We start from the raw sequence: 22,977 nt of genomic DNA on the forward strand, positions 1-22,977 counted from the left end.
AGATCTACTGTGAGCACTGATCTCTGGTCAGTTGTTGAGTGACGGCAGGCTGGCCGCTGCGTGTGGCCTCACAGCTCACTGAGACGCTCTCCATCCACTGCTGCTCAGAGAGAGTCAGGCTGCTGCTCCAGCTGTACAAACCGTCCTTATGCAGGAGCCCAGCGCTGCTGTCCTGAGACTTGCTGCTGCTGCTGCTGCTGCTGCTATCCACCTTCAAGCTCAGACTCCAGTCTGACGGGAAACCCTCGCTGGCCACACACACCAGTGTCGCTGTGCTCTTTGATGAAATCTCTACGCTGGACGGGGGCAGGATGCTCACTTTAGGAGGAGTGACGCCTGAGAAACGAGCAGAACAGTGGGGCAACAGAGAACTCTCTTAACAGACACTTGAACACATTTTATTACAGATGAATGTAACACACAACATTACTACTATCTTTTAGATAAAGCAAAACATGATGAACGTTTTTCAAGACTGATTAAATGTAATCATATTGACAGATGTTTAATAAAAAGTTTGGGAAGCCATGGAGTTAGTAACTATAAACTTTTGCTCTGCTTGGATGTTTTCACTAACATACATGCAGAACAGAGTCAATAATGAAGGTTATTGAAAAATGAATGTGTTCTCAGCCTTTGCGAAAAAGGAGTACACTTATTTTGATGTGTTGACTAACACTAAAGCACATGTAAAATATTTTATTATAAGTTTAAACTATAGTGTGTAATTTGATATATTTTAAAATTACTAAATTGCAAAACACTTCGTCATTACAAATAACATGCAATTAAGTGTTCAAAAATATATTGCAGCCACTTCAGACTTTAGTATATTATTTTAAAGTGTATTTTTCCATAATAAGTACCATAACTCTATATGCTGAACTGTAGTCCTGCCAGCAAGGAGTAAAATACATTTAATGTCAAGTTGACAAGTTTAAATTATAAATTTGCACACAAATCCATTCAAACATCTTTTGGCCAAAATAACAATTTGATATATTAGTATGTCGCCTTTGACTGTTGCTATATTCCACATATTATGACAAATTGATCTAATAGCATGTTGGTAGTAAAGACTTTTATAGTAAGTAACTTTTATAGTAACTTTTAATTTTGTAGTTTGACTCTCAAATATAAACTTACACTAAGAAATATTTTGCTGTTAGCATATCAAGTAGAAAAGTAGTTTTTTCCCCCTAATACATAGGAAAACATTCAAATTATAATGTCATACTTTTTTGTAATATGACTATATTGTATTGTTTTAAAAAGATTTAAATATTTACTTACTGCCAACATCCAGTCTGGTGCCGCCGCCGAAAGTTAATCACAGTGATACAAACTAATAGAGCAGCTGAACAAACCTCTGCACGCTTCAGCAGCTGCTCTGTTCACTGCATCTCCAAAACGACTGCTTTACCTCTACTTGCTATTGTGATCAAATCTATTTCAATAATAAAAACTATTAATTGTGTTTTTAAAAAGGAAAAAAAAAAACCTGTAAAATTTGATTGCACTCTTAAACATTGCAATCTAAGCTCCAGCTGATTCACTGATGGTAAACTAATGAATGTTCATGAAATATCATCAAAAATAGGAAACGCTTGAGAAATATCAGCTGATACTAATACAAAGTATTTGTATTTATGGAAAATGTACATTTAATAACTGTTAAAATTAATTTAATTTAAAAATGCAATATCTGACACATATGTGAGACATTATCTCCTAAAAGGAAGCAGCTTTGAATAAGTGCACCACCCCTCTGTTTAAAACTGACTGTCATCGATCAGGACTGAAAACAGCAGCTCTGGTCTGTTCTCACTCAATCTTAGCAAAGATGACTGCAAACGCTCTGATGATCTGCTCTCTACTGCTTTCTATTGCTGGTAAGATTAAAGCAAATATTTAGTGATTTTATGAATGCTTTTTATCATGTTTCTAATGTGTCATCTGTTTGACTGTAACATTGTTGGCAGGTTGTTTTGCTGAGATCATTCTGACTCAGAGTCCATCAGTGGATTTGGTGTCTGTGGGAAGCAGCGTCACTCTCAACTGCAGGTCCAGCACTGACAGATTTACATCCAGTTTAGCCTGGTATCATCAGAGACCCGGACAAACACCCAGACTCCTGTTCTCTAGTGTTGGTAGCAAAGTGTCTGGAGTTTCTGAGAGATTCACTGATGGGAGATCAGGAACAAACTTTATGCTCAAAATCAGAAATGTCCAGTCTGAAGATGCAGGAGATTATTACTGTCAACAGCATTATGAAACACCACGAACACAGTGATACAGAGCCGTACAAAAACCCCTCCAGTGAAAGAGGAACTACTGATTTAGACAAACACTGCACACATGTAACACTGTGACTGTTTTTAAAACTCTGAACAATTCATATCATACTACAAACTACCTGGTCTATGGCATTTCACTAAAAGTTAAGGTTTAGATTTGGCTATGTGATACTGATCATAAACCAAAACTAACAAGTACAGCTTTGTCGTGGTGTTTGAAATGAAAAGCAGACAGTAGACTGAATAAAATGTTTCCAGATTCTTTATGTGCAATCAGAAGTCATATCAAATAAATAGTCACTTATCTTGAATGCATTAAAGCAGAGCAGCTGGGATTGAAGCAAACTCAAAAAGATTTGTAGTTTACTTTATGGTTTTGTATCTTTGGTTGCATGACTACAACTTAAGGACCACAAAACAATCACAGCCTTCCTTTGAAAAAGTGTCAAGGTTTAGAACAATTTTATTTATATTCATTTCCACTTTAGCTTCAGATCACCATATTTCATATGACCACATTTGCAGTTTTCAGATTTACAGTTTTATTAAAGTAATATTAATGTTTCACTTTGCCTTTATATGAATTTTTTTTTGTTCAATTCATATACAACTGTATAATACTGTACTGTAAAGTATAATTTTCATTCTGACAACATTAAGATTACATTTACATTCCAGTATTGATAAAAACCCTTCACTGATTTCAATGGTAAACTGACAACATAAAACTGGGTCATTCATGAGAAGGATTAGATGTGATTCTTGACTCATATTCAGAGATTACAGTACAATTTCATGCTCAAGTAAGGATTGAGTCTTGAGTCTTAGGGCTTTTTGGGGCCCTTTAGAAATTCTGGCATGCCCTGACATCTTTTTCAACCATTGTTTATGTTTTCCATTTAAGTTTTTTCATCTGAAATTTATAGTTATTTTAATTCAGCTTTGTTTCAAATACTGAAAAGAATTTGAAAACTGAAAACTACTAGTTTTGGTTTTGTTAGCAATAGCAACACTGTTGCAAATGCTGTTTGGAGATGACTCATTTTGTAATCGACTGCAGGTGTTGTAATGCTTCACTGAGAGAAGCTTATTTGAGTATCTTGCATTGCATATTTTAAGGAAGTTGACATTTCTTACAAGGTGACATTATCTCAACTCACTCTAAAACATTTTTTCCAGCAAATTCTTTTGTAACTATTGAATTATAGTTCAGTCAGACTTTTAATTGTAAACATTTATTTGTCAAAGCAAAACCAAGAAGAAAATCAAAGATATGAAGGCACAATATTATTTGTTTTATTTCAGATAAAAGAGAAAAATCATTGCATGCTCTTGTATGAATTAAATCAGAGAAGCAGAAGTGAGACATGAGCAGGAAGGCAGCAGCAGATCTACTGTGAGCACTGATCTCTGGTCAGTTGTTGAGTGACGGCAGGCTGGCCGCTGCGTGTGGCCTCACAGCTCACTGAGACGCTCTCCATCCACTGCTGCTCAGAGAGAGTCAGGCTGCTGCTCCAGCTGTACAGACCGTCCTTCTGCCGGAGCCCAGCGCTGCTGTCCTGAGACTCACTGCTGCTGTCGTCCACCTTCAAGCTCAGGCTCCAGTCTGACGGGAAACCCTCGCTGGCCACACACACCAGTGTCGCTGTGCTCTTTGATGAAATCTCTGTGCTGGACGGGGGCAGGATGCTCACTTTAGGAGGAGTGACACCTGAGGAGAGATCAGAGCAGCAGGACAACTCACTTAAGAGACATCTGAACACATTTTATTAAAGATGAATGTGACAGACATTCATACTATCTGTTTAAGTAAAGTAGTATATGATGAAATCTTTTCAAGACTGATTAAATGTAATCATATTTACAGATGTTTTATAACAAGTTTGGGAAGAAAGTTAGTTAGGCTACTATAAGCTTTTGCACTGTTTAGATGTTTTCACCTAGTTGGGTAACAAGTGAACTCAATATTACCACATCAACATACATTCCAGAAAAGACTCAATAATTAAGGTAGGTGTTATTAAAAATTAATGTGTTTTCGGACTTTGTGAAAAAGAAGTACACTTATTTGACTACACATCAAAGCTGAAATAGACAGAAGTTTCAATAGAAATCGCAATACACTTCAGACTTTAGTATATTATTTTATAGTTTATTTTTCCATAATAAGTGCTATAGTTAAGCAATAAGGTACGAGAGTTTGTAATTTGACTCTCAAATATAAACTTTTACTAAGAAATATTTAGCATATCAATTAGAAAATGTTTTTCCCAATACAAATTAAAACATTCAAATTATAATGTCATACATTTTAGTAATAGGACTATATAGTGTTTTATTAAAAGGATTTGATTATTTACTTACTGCCAACATCCAGTCTGGTGCCGCCGCCGAAAGTGTATCACAGTGATACAAACTAATAGAGCAGCTGAACAAAAACCTCTGTATGCTTCAGCAGCTGCTCTGTTCACTGCATCTCCAAAACAACTGCTTTACCTCTATTTGCTATTGTGAATAAATCTATTTCAATAATAAAAACTATTCATTATATTTTTTAAAAAGGAAAAACAAAAACAAAAATGTTGTAATATATGATTGCACTCTGAGATAGACAGAGCCTGCATATCCCCAATTCTCTTCATAGAAGTTATTGCCATTAGAAAAAACATTTTAAAAGTCAGAAGTTTATCAGACGCTGACTCTAAAGGTTCAAAGGGGGCTCCAACCAGACCCTCAAGGACTGTAGATAAGTCCCAAGAAGGGATCTTGGTCTTCACTGGAGGCCTCAGTCGTCTGGCTCCACAGAGGAAGCGAGAGAGCAGAGGGTGTCTCCCAAGTGGTGCACCATCAATTAAGGCGTGACAAGCCGAAAGAGCGGCCACATAAACCCTAAGAGTAGCAGGACATGTACCTGTTGATAATTTATCTTGCATAAAGAAGCAATCTGGCAGTTAACTGGATCTACATTGTGCTCTGCACACCATCTTTCAAACACTCCCCATTTAATGGCATAATTTCTCCTAGTGGAGGGAGCCCTAGCACTTAGGATGGTCTCAATAACGGCAGGTGAAAGCCCAGTGTCCCTCAGTTGGTTCCCCTCAGGGGCCAAACATGAAGATTCCACAGGTCGGGCCTGGGATGGAATATCGTTCCCCCCGCCTGAGATAGAAGGTCCCTCCTCTCCAGAATCGCCCATGGCGAGCCGTCGAGGAGAGATATTATCTCCGAGAGCCATACTCTGTTCGGCCAACGTGGTGCTACCAACAGGAGGCAAATCCCTTGTTGGCGAACCCTGGCTAGAACCCCTGGGAGCAGAGAAACGTCTCGGGTTACGTATGTAACCTTAGTTCCCTGAGGACAGGGAACGAGACGCTGCGTCCTGGTTCAGGACACTTTGGGAACCGCCTTCAGCGTGACCGGTTCTGAAACGAGGTATAGAATAACGACAGTGAACTTGACACTGGCCGGCGCCAGCCCGTGACGTCATCAGCAGGTGCCTATAAAAGCAGGTGCCTGAGAGCACAACACCATCTTTTTGTCGGACGGAGGTCTGTGCAGGGCCCGAGGCATGGCCCTGAGACGCAGCGTCTCGTTCCCTGTCCTCAGGGAACTAAGGTTACATACGTAACCCGAGACGTTCCCTTCCGGAGGGAACTCTACGCTGCGTCCTGGTTCAGGACACTTTGGGAACGCTTATACCAACGCCGCCATGCCGAGGGATAGGTGATCAAACTGACTGAATGAGGAGTCAAGAAGGAAATCACCCCTGCATCAGCGAGAGTCGCTGGGGCCCAGTGACCTGCCACGGCTAGCCCGGCTACCTGTGCACACAACTCTCAAGCGTGGAGGCCTAGAGGAAGCCTACTACACTTAGCTCCCTAAGTGAAGGAGCTCATAAACGCCCTGACCATAAGGGGCGGAGTTTAGGGAATGGAGGTCTCGGCAGGGCGAACGCCTGCTCTAGGGACCTGACAACATTCAGTGCTACAGGTATAGATGGGGAAGCGGAGCTTCTGGAGAATGGAGGCTTCATAAAAGACTCTCTAAGAGAGAGGAAGCCTGACAACATTCAATCCACTAGCTCTTAGGAGTGGAGGTCTCAAATAACCCTCCAGTGAGGGGAGACCTGGCTACACTCACGCTTGAAAGTACTGAAAGTGGAGCTTCTGGAGAATGGAGGCTTCATAAAAGACTCTCTGAAAGAGAGGAAACCTGACAACATTCCATCCACTAGCTCTTAGGAGTGGAGGTCTCAAATAACCCTGCCGTGAGGGGAGACCTGGCTACACTCACGCCTAGAAGTACTGGGGGCGGAGCCTCTGGAGAACGGAGGCTTCACAGAAGACTCTCTAAAAAGAGAGGAAACCTGACAACGTTCAGTCCACCAGCTCTTAGGAGTGGAGGTCTCACTAGCCCTTCAGTGAGGGGAGACCTGGCTACACTCACGCCCGGAGCAATATTCTGCGAGCAGCAGAAGGACTCTAAGAGTGGAGGTCCCATGACCTACTACACTTCAACACTGCAGGCGTTCATCGAAGCTGAACAGCCTAAACGACAGTACTGCCTGAGTGGAGTCTGGAGAGTGGAGGCTTTCTAAAGAGGGAGCCTTAACACACCTCCGTGCTTAGCAAGGAAGAGCTCTGAGAGTGGAGGTCTCATGACCTAGCTACACTCCAGCCTGAAGGTCATCCGTGAGACTGACTAGCCTGTGCGACAGAAATACCTTCATTTTGGAGCTCTTCTGGAGAGTGAGGCCTGAAGAGGCCCGACACTCAATCCTGCTAGCAGCGCTATCTGGATTGGAGCTGGAAAACTAAAAGGTTTTTGAGAAAAAAACAGCTCAGAGAATGGACACGGAGGAACCCTGCGTGGTCCATGGGAGAAAGGAACCTGCCTTTACGGGAGGGACCTTACCATAAGTATGGGTTTTAGTGAAGTGCCTGAACAGTGCACTTACCACACACGTGGATTTTAGAGAATGCCCAAAGACTTCGCGTGAGCAAACACCACACATGTGGTTTTGAGTAGGTGTCCTGAGCATAGCGAGGATCACCAGATTTGCAGTCTCTAGGCGATAGCGGAGCCTGAAAGCGGAGCTTCTGGAGAGGGGAGGCTTCAGCAGAAAGACTCTCTTAAGCGAGAGGAGGCCTACGACGCTCTCCCTAGGGAAACTCTTCAGAGTGGAGGCCTCAGGAAAACGCTCTAGGCGAGGGGAGGCCTGACTACACTCGACGCTCAAGAAAAGGCAGATACTCACAGTCAGAGCCAATAATGAAAAAATTCTCATTTATCATCTAGCTCTGTGTAGTGGAGGCTCCGAGACTACATCTCCAAGGAGAGAAGCCTACAACACTAGTTTTTGGTGAGTGGAGGACTGCACTCCCCCAAAAAATAGTCAGCGAGGCACTCATGGGCCTGCCAGCTGCTATAACTGTGAGAGTGAAGGTCTCAGTACTGTTGGCTGTGACAGAGGGAGACCTATTACACTGTGCTATCATTTAGCTTGTATTAACCCGGGTGATAGCAGAACCCGGAAGCGGAGCTTTCAGTGAGGAAGGTTTAACTGGTTTACAAGCTTCATAAATAACCCTGACGCCGCTCAACTGAGGAAGCTCTATCGAGTGGAGGCCTTGGAATACACACCCTCTCATGGAAGGGAGGCCTACTTCGTTTTACACTCAACGCTTGTAGTGACAGATTCACGGAAAGAGTCCACAAGCTGCCTTAACCTTGTGTTTTCCCGGCCTGTATTTCCGGGAAGTGGAGGCTCAACACCTCATATAGAGGGAGCCTAGCAACACTCGACCCAGAAAAAAAGCTCTCCTGAATGGAGGTCTGAAAATGACCTGGCTACATTCAGCGCTAAGAAGTATTATAGTTTCACTTCAAGCGGGGCTTTTTTTTATTTTTTATTTTTTATTGAGAGCGGAGGCTTTCAGAAAACATCTCTCTCAGAGAGGGAGCCTTGACGACGCTCTATTCACCCTAGCACACAAACCCCGGGGAGTGGAGATCTCACATATGTGTAAATGAAAATACACAGGGAAGGTATTTGACCACACTCATGCAAAAAGAGTATTACTCTTAGCAGGGTTTGAGTGAGCGGAGGCTTCAGCAAAGCGAAAAAATTTTTTTTTTGCTTGAAGCAGCTTGACAACGCTCAAGAGGGTTTTTTTTTTTTTTTAATATATATTCTCGTATGTGTATGTCTGTACCCAGCTCACTTTTTAGCGGAGGTTTCTATATAAAACCTGACAACGCTTTAACCCAAGAGGGGTTTTCCCTGAGTGGAGGTCTCTTAACCCTGTTCTCTCTTTTTTTGGAACGAGGGGAGACCTGACTACACTCGGACGCTTGGTGGCAGCAGAGCCCGCTTTTTAGAGGGGCTCGAATACTGCAGCATTAGAAATCACCCAAGCGGGGCTGGTAGAAAAAAGGAAACACACACATACGTAAAGAACATTCTTTTATTTATTTAAGTGTCTTTATAGTTCACCTGCCGGGCCATCAGATTGAGATCTCATCATTGGCCCAGCCCCAGAGTCTTTACGGGGGGGAAGAAAGGGCAGGTGGCCAGACGAACGCGAGGGGAACCGGAGAAGAGTTTCTAGGTGCCCGCCCCAGGCCAGCCGCCACGGCGGCGCTGGAGCTTCTCCCTCAGATCTCCTCTCCTCCGCCGCGCATCGCGCCGTTTCTGGGACCGACTCCTCCCGGGGGGAGGGCCCCGAGTGGCCACACTGGCGACCTGGCCTCGTCTCCGGTCATCCCTGGACCAGGACGGGCCCGGTATTCCCCGGTGTTCAGGTGGGGGCGTGGATGTGGACCGGCGAGGAATGCAAGATCTAAACGCCGCCGAGCGCGCCTTCGCCTCTCTGAATTTCTCGACCACCGCCTCGACGGATGTGCCGAACAACTCAGAGGGCGAAACCGGGGCATCGAGGAGAAATTTCTTTTCTTTCTCCCCGATGTCCGCCAGGTTCACCCACAGATGTCTCTCCGTGGCCACCATGGCTGACATGGACCTGCCCACCGCGGTCGCTGTCTGCTTAGTGGCCCGCAGAGAGAGGTCTGTGGTGCGGCGCAGCTCGGCCACTTCCTCCGGGGAAAGCCCCAGACCACGGTCCAAATCCCTCAGCAGGTCGGCCTGGTATGCCTGCAACACCGCTACAGTGTGCAGAGCAGCACCGGCCTGACCCGCTGCCGCATATGCCCTGCCATTCAGCCGTGATGTTTCGCAGAGCGGCTTGGATGGCAGGGTCGGAGCCTTCAGCGTCGATGTCCCTCCCCCTGAGAGATAGTTGGCGAATGTCTGCTCAATGGGGGGCATCGACGCATATCCGCGTCCCCGCATTCCCTCGACATCAGCATAGTTCACATGCTGATGTCGGTAAATGCGGGCGGAAAAGGGTTTGTCCCATCCCTTCTCGAGCTCATTATGGAGATCGGGAAGGAATGGGAGGCTCACGGGAGCTGGCTTGTCATGGCCCGGAAGAAACCGCTCGTCTAGCCTGCCGAGAGCGGCTTCTTCCCTCGCGGGCTTCCACTGCAGATCCAAACGGGCAGCCGCGCGGTCCATGACAGACATCAGCTCCTCATATGCGGGGCAAGGAGGCTGTATGGATTCAGAAATATCATCTTGCTCCATCTCAGCCTCCTGCTCGCCCTGGCTTGAAGCCAACAGAGCCTTCGCTGCAGGGTCGGAAGATGTAAGTGATAACACATCTTCCGCTAGCAGCGCGTCCTCCTCTCCGGCTGACGGGCGCGAGAGACTAACTCCTCTCTCAAACTCGTCAGCCAGTTCCACCTGGGATCCCCAGGACCTCAGCCGCCGAGCAGCCTCAGCTGCCGCGGGGCCAGAGCCACGAGGGGCAGATGGACGGCCCGATTCCCTCGAGAAAAGGGCCAGACGAGAACGGAGTTTCCTCATGGGGAAACCCTCACAGTGGACGCACTCCATCCCCTCAAGGACGGAGCGCGCGTGCTCTTCCCCTAAACACCAAACACAAAGGTCGTGCGCGTCATCAGGTGTCAGATTTCTCTGACACGGATCCGCGCACTTCCTATAGCGCTTCGCTTCTCTAGGCATCGCCATACTCACTCGCTAGAACGGAGGACTGCTGAAGACAAAAAGATAGTGTTGTGCTCTCAGGCACCTGCTTTTATAGGCACCTGCTGATGACGTCACGGGCTGGCGCCGGCCAGTGTCAAGTTCACTGTCGTTATTCTATACCTCGTTTCAGAACCGGTCACGCTGAAGGCGGTTCCTAAAGTGTCCTGAACCAGGACGCAGCGTAGAGTTCCCTCCGGAAGGGAACTGGAGGAAACGCATACAGGCGCATTTTGGGCCATGTGTGCGACATCGCATCCAGACCCAACGGAGCTGGGTGACTCAGAGAGAAGTAGAGGGGACATTGCGCTGTCTGAAAAGAGGCGAAGAGGTCCACTTCCGCCTGGTAGAATCTGTTCCAGATCTGATTCACTATCTCTGGGTGATGTTTCCACTCCCCTGATGGTAGTGTCTGTCTGGACAGTAAATCTGCTCCCACGTTCAGGTGCCCTGGAATGTATACTGCCTTGAGTGACAGGAACTTGTCCTGGGCCCAGAGAAAAATCTGTCTCGCTATCCTGTTCAGGGAACGCAGACCTCCCTGGTGATTTATGTAAGAGACTGCCGCTGTGTTGTCCACCCGCACTAGGACATGACAGACCCTTAATTGGGGGAGAAAATATTTCAGAGCCAGAAATATAGCCATCAACTCAAGGCAGTTGATGTGCCAATCGAACTGATGGCCCTCCCATGCCCCTTGAGCTGGACGACCATTTAAGACCGCTCCCCAGCCCGTCAGGGAGGCATCCGTCGTTAGCATTTCGCGACGACAAGGAGCCCCTAGAGTGGGACCCAAGATAAGGAACCGGGGTCTGAACCACAGAGTTAGTGTACGAAGCCCGTGGCGCAGCACTTTTATTCGCCTTAGAGGATTGGCTCTTGGATGAAATCCTCTGGCTTTTAGCCACAACTGAAACGGTCTCATGTGTAACAGCCCCAGAGGAATTACCGTGGATGCTGACGCCATGAAACCTAACATTTTTTGGTACTGTCGAACAGTACGCTCTTGGCCTAGCCTGACTTTGCTCATGGTCTGCCGAATGGTCTCGATTCGAGCGGGAGACAATTGTGCCCGCATCGTGATTGAAATGCCAAACGACCCCTAGATAAGTCATTTTTTGGGCAGGAGAAAGAACACTCTTGCTGGTGTTGATTCTCAGCCCTAGAGACAACAGATGAGCTAACACGATGTTTCTGTGTTGGAGCGCCATCTGTTGCGATTGTGCCAGGATCAGCCAATCGTCGATGTAGTTCAAAATGCGGATACCCTGGAGTCGTAAAGGAGCCAGTGCTGCATCCATGCATTTTGTGAATGTGCGGGGTGACAAGGCTAGGCCGAATGGAAGAACCCGAAATTGGTACGCTTTGTCCCCGAAAGCGAACCTCAGGAATTTCCTGTGTTGTGGCAATATTTCTATGTGGAAATATGCGTCCTTCAGATCGATCGTCACGAACCAATCGCAGTGTTGAATTTGTGTCACGACCATCTTGATAGTTAACATCTTGAACTTGAGTGCTTTGACTGAATGGTTTAAGCCTCGAAGATCTAAGATTGGACGCAGCCCCCCATCTTTTTTGGGAACCAGGAAGTATCTGCTGTAATAGCCTGACTCTCTCTCTGGCAGAGGAACATGTTCTATGGCCTCTTTGCTCAGAAGAGATTGTAGCTCTTGTGACAGTACGTGCATCAACTCTGGTTTCACGGAAGTGAAAACCACGCCGTTGAAACGCGGAGGACGACGAATAAATTGGATTCTGTATCCTAACTGTACTGTCTTTAACACCCAGGGAGAGATGCCTGGCAGAAGTTTCCACGCTGCCAGACTCTCTGAGAGTGGTCTTAATTTTGATACTTCCTTTTGAGGGGATGTTAGATGTTCCGCGTCCAGGATGACAGCTGGAAGCAACGGAACATCTAATATTTCGCTGGAAACTGCTGCCCCCCGAGACACAAGAAGTGGCGGGGAAGGAGAGTTTCTGTGAGGGTATCGGGAAGGGGCGAAAAGATCTAGGCTGCGCCCCATCCCGCAGGGGGCTACCCCCACCAGATTGGGCGCCGGACCATCAGGACTTCCTCTTTCTATTAATGATAGTCCTGAGGTCCGGCTTGGAAGGTTGCTGAGCGTGGCGAACCCTCCAGTCTCTACGAGGGGGAGCGCGCTCAGCCACGCTCAGCTTTTGAACCTCCCTAGGTTTTGAAGGACCGGGGCGAGGCTGGGTGGCAGACAGCCCTCCCCTTGAGTGCGGCGCGGAAGGAATTGGCCGAAGGCTTCCTCGTGTTTCTTCACCTCCTTATATCTGGTGACTACTGAGTTAACAGAGTCGCCAAATAAGCCAGAGGGAGAAACGGGGGAATCTAACAGGAATACACGATCTTTTTCTTTTATTCCTGTTAGATTCAACCACAGGTGCCTCTCCGTGCTGACTAAAGCACTCATTGAACGGCCGATAGCACGGGCCGTCTGCTTGGTCGCACGGAGAGACAGATCTGTGGCTCGACGGAGCTCCGAGAAAGCTTCCTCGTTGATGGTACTGCCCACACTCAAGTCCTTCAATAGGTCAGCCTGGTACGCCTGCAACACAGCCATTGTGTGCAGCGCAGCACCAGCCTGACCTGCAGCTTGATAAGCTTTTCCCACTAAAGTTGATGTAATTCGGCATGGTTTAGTGGGGAGGGTAGGTTTCTTCATAGAAGATGCCAATGCGGGAGAGAGATAGCTCGCAAGCGTCTCTTCAACCCGGGGCATCTCCTTATACCCGCGTGCATTCGCACCCACGATAGTCGAAAAAGTCGACGTCGAGGGCACAAACACACGAGAAGTATACGGTTTACTCCATGACTTAGACAGCTCGTCATGGAGGTCCTCGAAAAAGGGGAGAAACTGATGTTGAACTTTCTCCCCTTTGCCACCGGACAGAAACCTATCCTCAAGCTTACTGCGTTTGGGGGTCTCTTGTTCGCGTGGCCAGTCAAGCTGCAACCTGGCCACAGCACGAGTAATCACCTCAATCAATTCCTCAGCAGATTTACCTCCGCGAGAGGAAAGCTCAGAAGGTGGCTGCTCGTGCTCTGACGAACCAAGAGAAAACTGATCCTCCTCGCGAACCGAAGAAGCACCGGAGCGCGCTTCGATATCACGAGGAGGAATGTGAGGATCTGGCGACACGGCAAGCGAAAGGGACGGACCCGTCTCTTGCTCGTGAACCAAATCCATGTGAGAGCCCCACGATGTTAATGTGGGTGCGGAATGAAAATAGTTCAGACGGGAGCGAAGCATTTTAACTGTGAGAAGATCACAGTGCTCGCACCCGCCTTTCTCTATCGCCATAACCGTGTGCTCTTCCCCCAAACAAACAAAGCAGTAATCGTGTGTGTCTAACTCGCTCATAGGGTTAGAGCAAGGAGGAACACAACGTTTACCGCTTTGTTGACTCATTTTCTACTTTCAAACTGTTAAACACGTTGAAACAAGAGAGAAAGAAAGAGAATGAAAGGTTCTGCACACTGCCTGCTGAAACTAACTCCTAACAAGATCAAAAGTTTGATTTGAGAGAGAGAGAGCGTTCTTGCCACACACATGCACAGAATGATCTGAAGACAAAAGACCTGATGATGCACCTGTGGCTCATCTATTTTATAGCCTCGTGTCGCGGGTGCGCTCCGATGACGTCACGTCGCTATATTACCTCCGGGTCAGTTACACACATTATTCACAGCTGGTCACGAATAAAGACGTTCCCAATGCGCTTAGCAGCGCAGCATCGATTGTAGCTCTCAAAAGGGAACTACTGATTTAGACACACTGCACACATATTACACTGTGACTGGACTCTGTTTTTTAAAAATCGAAATAGTTCATATCCCATTGCAAAGCACCTAATCTACTGTATTTCACTAATAGTTAAGGTTTAGATTTGGCTATGCGATACTGATCATACACCAAAACTAACAAGTACAGCTCTTAGAAAACATCTGACCAACTCAAAACAAGCATTCAGACTTTAAAGACAACAGAAGTACAGTAATTATGAAATGACATATACATTTCCAAACCTGTATGAGATTCTTTCTACTGTTGAGCACAAAAGAAATTACTTTGAAGAATGAACCAAACAGTTTCTGGTCTCTACTGACTTCATTTCATACTATGGAAGTCAGTTGTTCTTCAAAATATCCTTTTGTGTTTAGCAGAAGAAAAGAGACTCATACAGGTTTGCCTGCATTGTAATCATCTGTTCAAATATTTTTATTTTTTTCTTTGTAAACTTTTATTGCAATCCAGTTGTGTGACTCCTTCCTGTGGCCACCTTGTGACGTCTCATCAGTACATGTTCTCTTAAGTTTTAGCAAATTTTAGTATGTGCCTGTATTTATTGATTTATTTATTTGTGAACTTTATTTTATTTCAGTTTTAGTTTAATTATTTTAATACTTTTTTAAATGTTTATGTTGTTTTAATTTGAGTATTTTTATGTAATATTTATATTTTAAGTTTTGTATTTGTTTTTAAATCTGATTTTTATAGTTACTTTAATCCAGCTTTGTTTCAAATACTGAAAACCATTTGAAAACTGAAAATTACTAGTTCTGGTTTTGTCAACATTAGCAACACTGATGCAAATGCTGTTTGGAGATGACTCAATTTGTAATCGACTGCAGGTGTTGTCATGCTTCACAGAGAGAAGCTAATTTGAGTATCTGACATGAAATACTTTAAGGAAGTTGATGTTTCTTACAAGGTGACATTCTCTCAACTCGTTCTAAAACATTTTTTTTTTCAGCATTTCAAATGTGTTTGACCACCCCATGTTATTTGAGAGGCCACATGATATTAGTAGAATATTTAATGGAATATATGTTCTTTAAACATTTATTTGTCAAAGCAGAACCAAGAAGAAAATAGCTTTCAAGGCTTTTATTTCAGATAAAATAGAAAAATCATTGCATGCACTTGTATGAATTAAATCAGAGAAGCAGAAGTGAGACATGAGCAGGAAGGCAGCAGCAGATCTACTGTGAGCACTGATCTCTGGTCAGTTGTTGAGTGACGGCAGGCTGGCCGCTGCGTGTGGCCTCACAGCTCACTGAGACGCTCTCCATCCACTGCTGCTCAGAGAGAGTCAGGCTGCTGCTCCAGCTGTACAGACCGTCTTTCTGCAGGAGCCCAGCGCTGCTGTCCTGAGACTCACTGCTGCCGCTGCTGTCGTCCACCTTCAAGCTCAGACTCCAGTCTGACGGGAAACCCTCGCTGGCCACACACACCAGTGTCACTGTGCTCTTTGATGAAATCTCTGTGCTGGACGGGGGCAGGATGTTCACTTTAGGAGGAGTGACACCTGAGAAACGAGCAGAACAGTGGGGCAACAGAGAACTCTCTTAACAGACACTTGGACACATTTTATTACAGATGAATGTAACACACAACATTACTACTATCTTTTTAGATAAAGCAATATATGATGAAAATCAAATGACTAATTAAATGTAATCATATTGACGGATGTTTAATAACAATTTTGGGAAGCCGAAAAGTTAGTAACTATACGCTTTTGCACTGTATATATTTTTAAAATATTTTTTAACCTAGTTGGGTAACAAGTAAACACTTAAAAACGTTAAAAGGATATTAAAAACAACAACTATACTTGCAGATAATGTAATATTAATTAAATAAAAGACTACTTTAAGTGTACTTAAAGAGAGAGTACATTTTCATGACTGTTTTTTAATAATATCACATTAAATGTTTTACTTGAAATACAATCTAAATCATTACATTTTAATAATCTGTTGTACTTCAGAGAAGTACATTTCTTTTGATGTATTGACATTAACATATTAAAGCACATAGATATTTGATAATCATTTTAACTATAGTGCGTTATTTGATGGATTTAAAGTTTAAACTTACTAAATCGCAATGCATTTCATTATTACAAATGTGAAATTGCATTTATATTAAAATACATAAGTTTCAATAGAAATTACAGTATATTTCAGTTTACTATAATATAATTGTGAAATTACATATACAGATGTACTTTTGTTCTACCTAAGTGGGTCAGCAGTCTACTGTTCAACTAACTGCATTTAATATAAATTTAAACCTTAAGAGATTTTTTTATAGCATGCATGTATATTATTTTAAATTGCATTATTTCCATAATAAGTACTATAACTCTATATGCTGAACTGTACTCCTTCCAGCAAGAAGTAAAATACATTTCATAAATGGTCAAGTTGGCAAGTTTAAATGATAAAATATCTTCTGGCCGAAATAACAGTTTGATATATTAGTATGTCGCCTATGATATTGTTGCTATAACCCACATGTTATATCAAAAAGATCTAATAGCATTGCAGTAGTAAATACTTATATAGTAATAACTTTTATAGTAACTTTTAAGTTTGTAGTTTGATTCTTAAATATAAACCTATACTGATAAAAAAAAAAAAAATCCCCAATACAAATGAAAACATTCAAATTATAATGTCATAAATTTTAGTAATATGACTCTAATGTATTGTTTTAAAATAATTTGAACATTTACTTACTGCCAACATCCAGTCTGGTGCCGCCGCCGAAAGTCCATCACAGTGATACAAACTAATAGAGCAGCTGTACAAAAACCTCTTATTCAGTGAAAGAGGAACTTAGACGCACACTGCACACATATTACACATTAAAACTCTGAACAGCTCATTAGTATCTGGATGTTGATATTCAACAGTGTTTTTTTTAATTATTATTATTTTTTTTTTTTATTTTTTTTTTACAGAATTAAATTTTGCAGTGGGGGAGCCTCATGAATCCTTTGTTAGGATGTACTACACACTGTGAATGGGACTCAATAAATACATGGACATAAAATACTGATTCATGATGTCTAGCATCCAGCTGAAGAAAGTTACAACGTCGTTACACTACCTTAAAAAGTCAAAAAATACATTTCTTAAATAAATAGATTTAGAACAAGCAAGAGGCCTGATCTAGTGTCTGCTTATCCCATTTCACTAATAGTTATAATTTAGATTTGGCTTTGGGATACTGATCATAGACCAGCACTAACAAGTGTAGCTTTAGCTGGAGTTTAAAATGAAACCAGGCACAAATTAAAATATTTTTGATGAAATCCAAGAGCTTTCTGATGTTCAAGGCCCAAAAGGTAGTAAGGACATTGTTAAAATAGTCAGTGATTCAAACATAATTTTATGAAGCTACGAGAATAATTTTTGTTGCATGAAAAAAAAAAAAAAAAAAAAAAACAGCAAGATGCCTGATCTAGTTTAGATGACTACTTTAGATGAGCTCACAATAATCGTTAACTGACAACTACTAAATAATTTATAACTACCTGAATTAATAATGAATTATATAGGAAAACTTTGTAATAAAACATTTATTAACAAACTAATACTATATGTCTGAATATGTATAAATGCTTTTAAATAGTTTATTAATCATTTACTTACACTGTCTAAATGATCTTATGAACCACTGACAATGCCGAAATAAGTGGTCTGAGAAATGATGGATTGATCCTTAATTAATTATGAAAATACAAACATTCAAACATCAAACACATAATCGATATGCTCATAAATCAAGAACCGAGCAAGGTAACACTTAATTTCAAGAACCAATTCTCACTATTAACTATTTGAATGTCTACATTAGCTGTTTATTAGTAGATATAAAGCACATATTAATGCCTTTTTCTTCATGATCATATTTTAGATCTCTTAATCCTACCCAATACCTGAACTTAACAACTAATTAACTAATTATTAATAAGCAGCAAATAAAGAGTGTGTTCAGGAAAAGCTCTTAGTTAATAGTGAACATGCGTTCCATACTTTAAAGTGTTACCCAAAGCATTTATAGTTGTATGCAGTGGTGTAAAGTATTTGAGTAAATGGACTTCGTTACTGTACTTAAGTATTTTTTTGGCTACTTTTTACTTGTACTGAGTATCAAAAATATAAGCAACTTTTACTCTCTACTCGACTACATTTTTTATGTAATATATGTACTCTTTACTCCACTACATTTGAACGTACACTTACCGTTACTCATTACATTGTGATTGTGCGCGACAAGTCGGCATCTTTTTCTGCTATGGGTAATTTCTTGAGCGGAGGAGGCGATATGGCCATCTGCAGGGTGCTGAAGGTACTGGATGCTATTTACCTATGTGCTAAATGAGACTACTCCACATTAACGTGAACGGAATCTCTGTGCGGAATTCAAAATCCCCATGTGAGTAATGTTATAATGTACGGTAATGATGCTATGCGTTTTCTTTTAAAGTTTCTTTCAGAGACTTTATGCCCTTTTCCATCAGCAAAAGTGAATATTTGTATACCATCAAGGCATCATGAATTGTCAGATGAAATAATGGATTTTTTTTTACTATTCATTCAAAAATGTGAAACAGGAGGGACGGCAAATCATTACAAATCAATGCAAATTGTTTTATCCTATGAAACATTTATATCCCAAATAATTAGAATCTATATTTTGCTATAATCAGTTACTTTAAATAGTTTTAAACAAGGTTTTAACATTAAACAACTTTAAACATTTATTTGGAATAATATGTGTTCTAGTATTGTGTATATAATTTGGGGCATTAGGCAATATTTTATATACTTTTATCAGTAATGTGTGAATTCTTTTTTCTTTTCTTTTTTTGGAAACTTTGTGGAATGCTAAGATAATATATTTTAAACTGAATAAGTGCATATATGCTTAATTTTAAATGCACTAAAAATACTTTTAAACAGTTTTTGAGTTTGACTGAGACTGACTTGTTCTGCCATTTTGAAACATTAAGGTGTTCAATTTCATTTCTATATGAGGATATAAATAAATTCTCACAAATAAAGGGTTTCTTGTTATACACATTTCTTTGTGTTCTTTGAGCCTACGTTCAGTACGAGTAAAATACTTAAGTTCTTTTAAAATCTGATACTTTAAGACTTTTACTCAAGTCTTATTGGAATTGGTGACTTGTAACTTGTAACGGAGTAATTTTTACAGTAAGGTATCTGTACTTTTACTCAAGTATGGTTTTCGGGTACTCTTTACACCTCTGGTTGTATGTATAAACTGATAACTACTGTCTATTATGCAGGGACAATGCTTTATAAATGATGAATTCATTATTTACTAATGCTTAACTAATTGTTTATAGTGTGCAGTTATCTAAAGTTTCACCAGAAAAAAAAAAAAAAAGTTTTTGAGACTTTAGCCATGTTTAGCATGAGAATCCAACTCTTTAACAGTGTAAATAACTCAGAATGCATGAAGTAGCATTAGACGCCCTCCTTTAAGAGCCACAAAACAACCACAGCCTCCCTTTCAAAATGTTCAATCTTTATAACAATTTTATTGACACCAATTTTATAGAAAAGTGAAGCCATTGCGTCTAAATATGGCCGCTGCCATATTGGGGGAAACGACGTAATTTGGAGCCAGAGTCTGCGCAGTAGAGATTTGTTTGGAGCCAGAGTCTGCACAGTATTGTTGTGAGGCGGAGCCGCGGTATCAAAGTCCCGTCCAAACTCCCGCAAACCCAATCGCAAGATCACAATCATGACACCACACCCCGTTTTTATAGCATTAAATAACTACCTAAAAGCGAACTTATTAGAAAAACGAACAATTGAACATGAATAAGCAGTATATGAACTACCTCACACGATGGAAACCATCTTTGGAAAAAAAATTATTTGAAGTGTAATTCGATTATTTAGTTTGGCTCACTTCTCATTAGATTACATGGAGAGGGCGGGGTTTATGACTTATACTGCAGCCAGCCACTGGGGGACGATCAAAAACTTTTGGCTTCACTTTTCGGGACTCTGGATCAGGTCGCACTACGCTGATGCAGGGACGTCACTTCCTCAAGCACCACTCGCGGCATTATTTAGAAGATAACAACAAACAAAGTTAAGTCTGACACAGAGAAAGGGACCGTTGCAACCTGGAGTCTCCAGAAGTGCAATGTGTCAGGTTCTCAGAGAGTTTGCTTGGGCAAAATATCCTAAAAAATGACCCTCACTTAATAAGTATAACATTCTGAAGTATTGTGAAATACATGTAGACTGTTTTTTTTATAGGCTTTATAGACAGGTGAGTTGAGAGTAACTCTTGAAGGACCAGCATCACATTCTCTTGTAGCACTCTTTCGAGAGTTTATCCTCCAGAATCTGACAGTAAGTTTTGGGACTTTAGTTTTGATCTATTTCCAATCCTAAACAGTCTGTCCTGCAGAGATGTACTAAAATGAACTCCCAGAACTTACTACCAGATTCTGAAAGATAAATTCCTGAAAGAGTTGTATAAGAGGGTCCTTCAAGAGTCACTCTTCTCTGTCTATAAAGCCTTTAAAAAACAGTCTTCACGTATTTTACAATACATTAAATGAGGGTCATTTTTTAGGATTTTTTTACCTAAGCAAACTCTGAGAACCTGACACATTGCACTTAGGTTGCAGTTGTGGAAAATGGTGGCACTGGAGACTAAATGGTTTCTGATGGTTTTTACACCTAATTCTTAACCTTAATTCTTAATTATTTTGCAGTTAACGTTTGTATTTTGTCCTCCGCCTGTTTTTCTGACTGTGCTGACCCAACGAGCATTTAGCTGTCAAATGGTCATGCCTTAACTTTGCAAATTCCAGTAGCGCATTAGTATCCTTCTTATAGGCATTTAACAGTTTTTGACTCTTTAATCTGAGTTAAATCTCTTTTTTGGCTCATTTTATCTGTAAAAGAAAACATGCCTAATAATTCTGCACACCTGAATATAAGGAGGTTTTTCACTTCCAGCCTTAATGGACAATTATATATCACATGATTAAATGATTAAATACAAAATTAATAGTAGTTATTAGGATTGATGTGGTTTGGGACTGGTAAAATATGCTTAGAAAACAAATATGACCAAAATTTCAACTTGATTAATAATTATGCACACAGTGTATGTCAGTTTTAATAGTTAAATACTGTTTACTATTAAAACAATATACCACAGAAAACAATGCATTCTGAGTAATATTTGTTGCTTTCAAGAAAGTAGCCTGCAGGTATATGCTGTGAATAAACAGTGCTCAAAGTCAACACTGAGAGCCTGTGTCCTAAATGACACCCTATATCCTCATTCACTATTCCCTACATTAGTTTACTAATATAGTCCACATGACAGAGTGAATTAAAACAAGTTAATTAATTCATAAACTGATGAACACTGGCTGTTAACAAGCAGAATCACTAAAGGACAGAGGAACAAGGGCTGTGTTCTAGTTAATTTTTTATGCCCTTTACTCACTAACTTCCCTCCATCTCATTTACTTGGATGTACATCATTGATGTGCATTGCATGATTGGCCACTATTGGCAGAATCTTTGCATTGGGTTGAATTGGACATCCTAAGCCAGGGTGGCGAACATCGGTCCTAGAGGGCTGCAGTTAATCAAATACACCTGAACAAGCTAATCAATCTGTGAAGAAACCAGGTGTGTCCAAAAAAAGAAATTAATTAACAATAAAAAAATAGCTCATAAAAATGGTTTAAATTTTGAATACTTTAAGATTAATCAACAACAACAAAAATAGCTCATAAATGGTTTAAATATTGAATACTTTCATAAAACCTCCTCAAAATTCACAATAATAATCAAAAATTATTGTTGAACAAAAATATATTGGTTTTGTTTTCCTAAACAAGAAAAAAAGTCACTTTTGACTGAAGATACCAGGTGTGTCCAAAAATAAAGGGATTAATTAACAATAAAAAAATAGCCAATAAAATTATTTAAATATTAAATACTGTCATAAAACCTCCTCAAAATTCATAAAATTTAAAAAATATTGTTGAACAAAAATATATTGGATTGGTTTTCCTAAAAAAGAAAAAAAAAGTCACTTTTGACTGAAGATACCAGGTGTGTCCAAAAATAAAGGGATTAATTAACAATAAAAAAAAATAGCCAATAAAAATGATTTAAATATTAAATACTTTCATAAAACCTCCTCAAAATTCAGAATAATAATCAATAAATATTGTTGCACAAAAATATATTGGATTGGTTTTCCTGAAAAAAAGTAACTTTTGACTGAAGATACCAGGTGTGTCCAAAAATAAAGGGATTAATTAACAACAACAACAACAAAAAAAGCTCATGTCACGTCCACACACACAAGGAGAGGGTAAGTATACTTCAAAGTATTTATTAACAGACGTGCACACTTCAAACAGGTGAAAACAGGTGAGTATAGACTTCGGTATCTGAGTCTTCAGACACAGTCCAAACAGGTAAACACAAGTTCATAGACAGTCGTCAGCAAGAGATAAAGTCACTTCCCTTAAAGAGGGTATTTTGTGTTCATAGGTTCACCCAGATGCAGTCCGTGAGGAGCACAGGAGAATCAAGAGAAGGAGGAGAAGATCCACGGAGAGGTGTCCATGTAACTTTGATTCCAGCCGGTGAGTGAATGACAGAGGTGAGTATATAAAGGGAGTGGTGATTGCAGTTCCAGGTGTGGGTGATTAGAACTCTGGTGA

The 22,977-nt window shown here is 41.4% G+C and overlaps 2 gene segments (V, D, J or C); one reads left to right on the plus strand and one right to left on the minus strand.

Annotated features, from left to right (window-relative positions):
- Positions 1 to 4: 4 nt before the first annotated feature.
- Positions 5 to 1,324, minus strand: LOC141318318 (Ig kappa-b4 chain C region-like; the record flags this gene model as incomplete). The annotated part of the segment is given in 2 exon segments: positions 5 to 336; positions 1,294 to 1,324. Coding segments are annotated over 2 exon segments (363 nt in total), but the record flags the coding sequence as incomplete, so codon positions are not given.
- A 519-nt stretch (positions 1,325 to 1,843) lies between these two features.
- Positions 1,844 to 2,293, plus strand: LOC141318334 (immunoglobulin kappa variable 4-1-like). The segment is given in 2 exon segments: positions 1,844 to 1,892; positions 1,983 to 2,293. Coding segments are annotated over 2 exon segments (360 nt in total).
- The last annotated feature ends 20,684 nt before the right edge of the window (positions 2,294 to 22,977 follow it).

The sequence above is a fragment of the Garra rufa genome, chromosome 1 (genome assembly GCF_049309525.1).
Source record: "Garra rufa chromosome 1, GarRuf1.0, whole genome shotgun sequence".
In the NCBI taxonomy this organism is placed as follows: domain Eukaryota; kingdom Metazoa; phylum Chordata; class Actinopteri; order Cypriniformes; family Cyprinidae; genus Garra; species Garra rufa.